We start from the raw sequence: 9235 nt of genomic DNA on the forward strand, positions 1-9235 counted from the left end.
CCTTGTCGCGAGACATTATACGCGAGGCGTGAACTCATTGGTCAACCTAAACGACAATTCGCCAGCTGATTGGCTAGTCTCACTTCACCTTTGCTCCGCCCCTTCCCCGGCACTCTCTTCCGCCTCCTTTCTGCCTCCCTGTTGCGTGCGCGTGACCAGAGAGCCCAGCACCTCCCTTTCCTCTGCTTCCGCCACTTCCGCCCTGGAGAACATTTCTCACCCAGGGTTGGTAGAAACGTGCCGGAGCATGCGCACTGAGAGGATCTCGATAAAAATCGCCTTCAAAATTGCTTAAAAGGCAAACTCTAACAAAGAGATCTAAGAGTCGTAGTGACTAACCAAGAAAAAATGCAATTTTGAGGTCTAATTCGATTGTGACGCAGTTGAAATTAGCTTCTCCGCCCATGCCTTCCCTTTCACGCTTCCGTCCTGACGCAAACGTGCGGCCGCCTTCCGCACTGCGGGCTTGTCCTTGGCCCTGCCCTAGTCAGTTTCCTGAAGCATGCGCAGTTGCCTTTCCTTCCATTCCTGTGCTGGGCGTACGTCAAGATGGCGGCGTCCGTATTAAACACCCTGCTGAGGCGGCTTCCTATGCTTTCTCTCTTCCGAGGTGCCCACAGAGTTCAGGTAACTTCTCGAAGGACATTTTGCACAACCCCAAGTTGGTTATACCTTCTCTAGGTCGTCGCTCCGCTGTCAGGAATCCACGAGTGGAGACCTTCCCACGTGTTTATATCTTAGCTGTCTAGGCAGTACTTCCAGCAACCCCCTCCCATACACCGCGCGTTTTCTAATCCCGAGCCGAGGACTAAGCCCCAGGGTTAGGTGTCATCCTTCTTCCAAAATGCCATCTCAGTAAAATAATTAAGTGATAGAATTGACCCCCGTCCACCCTCAGTTATGCATAACCAGCTTTTTGAAAATTATTTAAATAATTAAGGGGCTATGCTAATGTTGTATCGTTGCAATTTTAGCGTAACATATGTGCTCCCCAAGCGAGCGCCACAACCAGCTCTTAACTGTGCAGGTCATGTCTAAATCTGTGTTGCTCAGGAATGTCCTTAGGGAAATTAGGGATCCTAATTTCTACCCACCTTGCTATTTCCCAGTAAGGTCAGGATCTATTCTTACGACCTGAGGACAGTTTCTCAGCTCTCTTTATTAAATCAGTTTCTTATCAGAGTTATGAGAGCTTAACTCCGTCCTTTGAATTGAGGTTTCCCTCCAGTCTTGTGTACTCACCTCTCTGGAGGTTCTTGGTGGGGCACGGTGAGATAGAAAGGCTTGCCCAGCTGCCACTCCCTAAAGTGGGACTGAAGAGTGGTGACAGAGGTCAACACAGACTTAATAACAGCCTTGGTAGCTTTAAAACTAGCGTTAGGACTCAAGTTTGTTCTGCCCTGTAGATTGTTGACCTTCAGCTTTTATGAAAATGGGCAACTCAGTGACTTCATTGGATTGATTTGGAGACTCACCTGTCTTCAGCATCCCCTCCCCACCACACATCTTGGTTCCGAGAACCTAGATATCCTTCCTCTTTATTCTTCCACCAGAATCAATTCATTTCCAAAAAGCAGGACTACCTTTTATGTACTAGATTTTTTTTTTCTTTTTTCTTTAGATGGAGTCTCACTCTGTTGCCAGGCTGGAGTGCAGTGGTGCGATCTTGGCTCACTGCAATCTCCGCCTCCCGGGTTCAAGCGATTCTCCTGCCTCAGCCTCCCGAGTAGCTGGGACTACAGGCACATGCCACCACGCCCAGCTAATTTTTTGTATTTTTGGTAGAGATGAGGTTTCACCATGTTGGCCAGGATGATCTCGATCTCTTGACCTCATGATCCGCCCGCCTCAGCCTCCCAAAGTGCTGGGATTACAGACGTGAGCCACTGCGCTGGGCCTTGTACTAGACTTTTTAATTGTCTTCTGAAATAAGATTGTTTTTCAGCATATATCCGCTAACTTAGCTTTTCTTTCAGGATCCAGTTGTAGAAAAGGAGCGTGGTTGTTGATTTATGTCAGTTTAAACCCAACAAAAATACTTAACTTACATATGTATTCCTGTTATATTCCATTAATGCAATATGTATGCATTCCCCCTCTTTCCAAAATGTGATAAGCAAACCATTGAGTTCTTTCCTTGAACTCATTATTTTATTTTTTTCTGCTCCTTTATAGGTTCCCCTCCAGACTCTTTGCACCAAACCTCCCTCTGAGGAAGATTCTTTGTCCCCAGCTCCCATTTCTCCTTATAAGGATGAACCCTGGAAATATCTGGAATCAGAAGGTACCTCTAAATGGGGAAAGGGAGGGTCAGATAGGATTTAAGATAAGTGGATAGAGCCACCCACTACACTCCCACCCAGGAATAACTTGTATGATCTTTCATTTCAGAATACCAGGAGCGATATGGTTCTCGCCCTGTCTGGGCTGACTACCGCCGCAACCACAAGGGTGGTGTACCCCCACAGCGGACTCGGAAAACATGTATTGTGAGTTTCTGAGAGTGGGATGTGGAGTAGGGGTAGAGGCCACAAGTAACAGTAACAGCAGCACTTTTTCTGACGGGTTTGAACATCCTTAACTGCTGGTTTTTTCTCTCTACAGCGTGGGAATAAAGTTGCTGGGAATCCCTGCCCCATCTGCCGAGATCACAAGTTGCATGTTGACTTTAGGGTAAGGAGAGTCTTTTCTTTTTATGGTAAGAAAAATAAAGATTAGGAGCCCCTTTGCAGTGCCAAAGAGATTACTGTAGGTGCCCCACACTTCGTATATCCTGGAGGCCCTACAGTTTATTTTGTAGTAACTGTTTCTGGCATTATAAAAACATTTCTCTCTCCAGTCTTTTACCTTCTACTATGGATTGTACTGCAAGTTTTATCCTATGCCTATGAAATTTACAGTCTAAACTGGCAGGTAAGAGAAATGACTATTTCTTTTGAGACTGAGTCTCACTCTGTTGCCAAGGCTGGAGTGCACTGTCGCGATCTCAGCTCACTGCAACCTCCGCCTTCCGGGTTCAAGCGATTCTCCCACCTCAGCCTCCCAAGTAGCTGTAACTACAGGCGTGTGCCACCATGCCTGGCTACTTTTTGTATTTTTAGTAGAAACAGGGTTTCACCATATTGGCCAGGCTGGTCTCAAACTCCTGACCTCATGACCCGCCCGCCTTGGCCTCTCAAAATGCTGGGATTAGAGGTGTGAGCCACCATGCCCAGCCAGCGAAATGGCTATTTCTAGTGGGAGAGCAATATCCAAAGATTCGTTTGTATTCTTTACAGTTATTACAAAGTATATTGGCCCACTTTCTTCCTGAGGTTTTTTTATATTTCCTTGTCAATGTTCAGTGGCATGCTGGGACGTGAGGCCGGAGGGCAAGATAGAGTCTAGTATTTTTCAGAAAGCCTTCAATATGTGAGAAGGACAGGATTTGCTCCTTTAAAGAATTTGGAAACATATTGGCTGGGCGTGGTGGCTCATGCCTGTAATCCTAGCACTTTGGGAGGCCGAGGAGAGTGGTTCACCTGAGGTCAGGAGTTCGAGACCAGCCTGGCCAACATGGCAAAACCCTGCCTCTACTAAGAATACAAAAATTAGCCAGGCATAGTGGCAGGCGCCTATAATCCCAGCTACTTGGGAGGCTGAGGCAGGAGAATTGCTTGAACCAGAGAGGTGGAGGTTGCAGTGAGCTGAGATTGCACCACTGCACTCCAGCCTGGGCAAAAGAGCGAAACTCCTCAAAAAAAAAAAAAAAAAAAAAAAAAACAAGAATTTGAAAACATTACATTAATAAAATAGGTAATAGGAAAGTAGTTCTTCTGAGCTTGCAGCAAAAGTATTAGAGCAGAAGCTGTATGGCTGGTCATCAGGGAAGCAGTAGAGCATTTGGATAACAGTCAGAAAATGGGGGTATTTGACTGCAATAAGAACCCTTCTGACACAGGTTATTCAGGAGTCCCATAGATAATTCCCCAGTTTTGACTGCATATGATTAGTTATAAAAAGAGATTATGGTCAGGTGCGGTGGCTTATGCTTGTAATCCCTTGGGAGGCCAAGGTGGGTGGATCACTTGAGGTCAGGAGTTCGAGACCAGCCTGGCCAACATGGTGAAACCCCATCTCTACTAAAGATACAAAAAAAATTAGCCAGGCGTGGTGGCGGGTGCCTGTAGTACCAGCTTCTTGGGAGGCTGAGGCAGGAGAATCACTGGAACCTGGGAGATGGAGGTTGCAGTGAACCAAGATTGTGCCATTGCACTCCAGCCTGAGCAACAGAGCAAGACTCTATCTCAAAAACAAAACAAAACAGAGATTATAGTTAATTATATAACTGAGAGAGAAATGTTACAAATTTAGTAGCACAGGTGATTCCGCTTGCATTCTACTCCACAGTGTATCTGCTTTTTTCTCAAGAGTCTCATTTCCTACAGTTAATTTGCTGAGTGAGGGTTGTTCTATGTAAACTGTAAAATTATTCTTACTATATAAATTATATTCAGTATGCTATTAAATACATTAGTTGTTTATACATACACATTACAATATCATTTTTTGGGTGATTTCTGGGATTTCCAATGACCAGTCCCAGTTTTTCACCTAAAGGCTGACTTTAGAACTTAACTTCTGCAGGCTGGGCATGGTGGCTCACACCTGTAATCGCAGCACTTTGGGAGGCCAAGGTGGGTGTATCACCAGGTCAGGAGTTCAAGGCCAGCTTGGCCAAGATGGTGAAACCCCGTCTCTACTAAAAATACAAAATAATTAGCCAGGTGTGGTGGCGGGCGCCTGTAACCGCAGCTACTCGGGAGGAGTAGCAGAGAATTGCCTGAACCCGGGAGGCGGAGGTTGTAGTGAGCTGAGATCGCGCCACTGCATCCCAGCCGGGGCAACACAGGGAGACTCCGTCTCAAAGAAAAGAAAAAAGAACTTAACCTGTGCATAAGAGATTTCTTTGGGAGCACAGTGACAGAATATGGGATGTGCAAGGATGGATTCAGTGAATTGATGAAGCCCAAATGGGACATGAAGGAAGATAGCACCTGGAGAGCTGTAGAGGGGTGAGAGGATAGCATCTGGAGAGCTGTAGAGGGGTGAGAGGATAGCATCTGGAGAGCTGTAGAGGGGTGAGAGGATAGCATCTGGAGAGCTGTAGAGGGGTGAGAGGATAGCATCTGGAGAGCTGTAGAGGGGTGAGAGGATAGCATCTGGAGAGCTGTAGAGGGGTGAGAGGATAGCATCTGGAGAGCTGTAGAGGGGTGAGAGGATAGCATCTGGAGAGCTGTAGAGGGGTGAGAGGATAGCATCTGGAGAGCTGTAGAGGGGTGAGAGGATAGCATCTGGAGAGCTGTAGAGGGGTGAGAGGATAGCATCTGGAGAGCTGTAGAGGGGTGAGAGGATAGCATCTGGAGAGCTGTAGAGGGGTGAGAGGATAGCATCTGGAGAGCTGTAGAGGGGTGAGAGGATAGCATCTGGAGAGCTGTAGAGGGGTGAGAGGATAGCATCTGGATTGCTGTAGAGGGGTGAGAGGATAGCATCTGGAGAGCTGTAGAGGGGTGAGAGGATAGCATCTGGAGAGCTCTAGAGGGGTGAAGGTGGTCCATGTGGGTATGTAGGGATTGTGTACTTGCAGTGTCCAAAGATCTTGCTGTTCTCCCTTCCTTTTTCCTCACGTTTCTCTACCACTTTCCCCTACAGAACGTGAAGCTCTTGGAACAGTTTGTCTGCGCCCACACGGGTATCATCTTCCATTCTCTATACACAGGTTAGCCCATCATCCCTGCACCACCAGAGAGCTTTTCCTTGTGGCATGTTTTGTTTATGTAGTTGTTCAATAGTTACTCGTTCAGTGGCTCCTACTTATAGCTTAAAAGGTCTGGCTGAACCTTTTGGAAATCTTGGTTTACTGGGGGCTAAAGCAATTAAATGTGGACAAAAGAAAAGGACAAGTACAGCCGGGCGTGGTGGCTCACGCCTGTAATTGCAGCGCTTTGGGAGGCCAAGGCGGCCGGATCACCGAGGTGGGGAGTTCGAGACCAGCCTGACCAATGCCTGACCAACGTAGAGAAATCCTGTGTCTACTAAAAATACAAAATTAGCTGGGCGTGGTGGTGCATGCCTGTAATCCCAGCTACTCGGAAGGCTGAGGCAGGAGAATCGCTTGAACCCAGGAGGCAGAGGTTGCAGTGAGCTGACATTGCGCCATTGCACTCCAGCCTGGGCATCAAGAGTGAAACTCCATCTCAAAAAAAAAAAAAAAAAAAAAGGAAAAAGAAAAAAGCAAGTGCTTCTGTAAGCAAACTATCTAAATGTAGTTTTTATTTGATGAACAGTGATTAATTCCTTTCTATAGGGTCTTTTCACTTTTACAAAAGACTTCTCGCAAATTATCACATAAGTTATTTTATATCATTGTCAATTGAATTAGATTTTCCAAACTTGGAGTTGTAAATTTAACAATTCAAGATTATATCTATTCCCTAACTACAGTCACAGGGCAAATCTGGCCCACTGCCATGTCCATTTGTTTTCATATTGTCTACAATTGCTTCCATGCTACAATGGCAGAGTTGAGTAGCTGAGACAGAGACCACAGGACCTGCAGAGTTTAAAATATTTACTATATGACTCTAGACAGAAAAATTTTGCTAACACTGCTCTGAAGCAAGACAAATTTGCAGAGAATTTTTTTTTTGTTTTTGAGACGAAGTTTCACTCTTGTTGCCCAGGCTGGAGTGCAATGGCAGGATCTTGCCTCACTGCAACCTCTGTCTCCCAAGTTCAAGTGATTCTCCTGCCTCAGCCCCCTGAGTAGCTGGGATTACAGGCGCATACCACCATGCTTGGTGAATTTTATATTTTTAGTAGAGATGGGGTTTCTCCACGTTGGTCAGGCTGGTCTCGAACTCCCGACCTCAGGTCATCCAGCCACCTCGGCCTCCCAAAGTGTTGGTATTACAGGCGTGAGCCACTGTGCCCGGTGGAGACTAATATATATATATATTTTTTGCAACGAAATCTCATTTACTTTGTCACCCAAGGCTGGAGAGCAGTGGCGTGATCTCGGCTCACTGCAGCCTCCACCTCCTGGGTTCAAGCAATTCCCCTGCCTCAGCCTCCCATGTTGCTGGGATTACAGGCACGTGCCATTGTGCCTGGCTAATTTTTTTTGCATTTTTAGTAGAGACAGGGTTTCACCATTTTGGCCACTTTGGTCTTGAACTTCTGACTCAAGTGATCCTCCTGCCTAAGCCTCCCAAAATGCTGAGACTATAGGCATGAGCCACCGTGCCCAGCCTTGCAGAGAATAAATCTGAATTCACCATTATTGGAGGTGGCAGTACAATCAGTGTTCAGTTTGTCAAGAGTTTCTTATAGTCAAGCTGTAAAGGCTGAAGGGACTATTATTGTTACTCTCTCAGATTGCCTTCCCCAACTCTGAAGTCTCTTCTCTCTTTATTGAATCTTTCTCTGTGGATTGTTCAAGTCAACCCTCTAATTAACCACACTTGCCCATTAAATTGTGTTCTGCTCCCTGTCTTGGAGGCTTTACCATTAAATAGCTTCTCTATAGTGGCTAGACCCTCCTAAATCTTTATCCCAGCTCTCCAAGAGATGGGAGAGATTCTTTCCATTGGGCAGATGGGGAAACTGAGGTCCTTGGAGAGGTCAGGGGAAAGGGGTCATTAGGTAAAGCCAGTCCTTCCCAGTCTACTCCTCTGTCACCATACGGAAGCAGTTGTGTTCTATTATTTACTGTGCCTTAAAGAACAAGTTATTTTTCTCCCCATAGGAGTCTGTGTGAAGCAGCACAAGAGGTTGACCCAGGCCATCCAGAAAGCCAGGGATCATGGTGAGCATGAGACGGGGCACATGGCAGTTTTGTTTAGGTATAAGGAAGGTGACTTAGGGCTAGATTATGGATATAAATGCTCACACCTGTTCAAGATGGTAGCAACCAGCATGTTCTTCCTGAGTCTCTTCTGACATTCCATTGTCCCCTGTCCCTTCTCCTGAGTGTCTTACTTTATCATTACCCTGTCTCCTTGGTCTTTGTCTTTCCATCCCTTTCCCTCCTATTTTACAACTGCTGGTCTCAATGCCATAGCAAGATCATAGGAAGATCTTTATATAAATGTCTGGCCCTGGACTACATGGCACTGCTGCATAAATTAGTAAAAGATACAGATGCAGCTTCATAGTCCTTGTTCAGGGCTGCATAGCTTTGTAAGCAAGAGCCCCAGCAGTATGTCAGTCCACATTTGCCCTCTGGGCCAGTCTCACCTGTTTGCAGTATACAACATACATAAATGTACCCAGTGGCTCTGACTGGTCCCTCCCTTTATAATCCTTTTTCTTCATCTAAACCACCCTCCTCATTCCCTCTTAAATTTCTCTTCTTTTTTAATCCCTTAGGTCTCCTCATTTACCACATCCCCCAGGTTGAACCACGGGACCGTGACTTTAGTATCTCTCATGGGGCTGTGAGTGCTACTCCGCCAGCCCCCACCCTGATCTCAGGTGACCCCTGGTACCCATGGTACAACTGGAAACAGCCACCAGAGAGAGAACTGTCACGCCTTCGCCGGCTTTACCAGGGTCATCTCCGAGAAGAGAGTGGCCCCCCACCTGAGTCAATGCCCAAGATGCCCCCTACAGCACCAGCGGAAGCCTCCTTCACTGGGCAGACAGACCCTCAGAGTGCTCTGTAGGAGCCGTAGACTGGGAAGAGAGGCCAGGCATGGTGGCTTACAAAAAAATACAAAAATTAGCTGGGTGTGGTGCTGCACGCCTGTAGTCCCAGCTATTGGGGAGGCTAAGGGAGGATCACTTGATCCCAGGAGGCGGAGGTTGTCGTGAGTTGCAGTTGCACCCCTGCACTCCAGCCTGGGTGACAAAGCCAGACCCTGTCTCAAAAAAAAGGGAAGAGAGCCAGAGGGACTAGGAGATATGTGTATGTAGGTTTATATGATGGGATATCACCCTGAAGAGTTGTGTCTTTTGTAGCCAATGACAAATCCAGGAAATAATGTTGCTGATAGGGATAAATCTTGAGGCTGAGGGAGGGCAGGACAGATGTGTATGGGAAACCCCAACCCCTATATATTGTAAATAGATGGGCTGGGCTAAACATTGTTGCTGTTTCAGACTTATACCAACTCAGCTTTTACACAATAAAGCTCTACTCTCCTGTCTCTAGTTTGCTTTGGGCTGTTTACCGTGAATACCATTAGCGGGGGTG

General features: G+C 46.6%; 1 protein-coding gene across 1 annotated transcript; it reads left to right on the plus strand.

Annotated features, from left to right (window-relative positions):
• Positions 1–3: 3 nt before the first annotated feature.
• MRPS18B (mitochondrial ribosomal protein S18B) lies at positions 4–9191 on the plus strand. Its single transcript, XM_050788514.1, has 7 exons — positions 4–627; positions 2176–2284; positions 2392–2489; positions 2605–2673; positions 5692–5758; positions 7787–7846; positions 8410–9191. Exons 1-7 carry the CDS (start codon positions 550–552, stop codon positions 8703–8705), a joined length of 777 nt encoding a protein of 258 aa, XP_050644471.1. The 5' UTR covers positions 4–549; the 3' UTR covers positions 8706–9191.
• The last annotated feature ends 44 nt before the right edge of the window (positions 9192–9235 follow it).

The sequence above is a fragment of the Macaca thibetana genome, chromosome 4 (assembly GCF_024542745.1).
Source record: "Macaca thibetana thibetana isolate TM-01 chromosome 4, ASM2454274v1, whole genome shotgun sequence".
Taxonomy (NCBI): Eukaryota; Metazoa; Chordata; class Mammalia; order Primates; family Cercopithecidae; genus Macaca; species Macaca thibetana.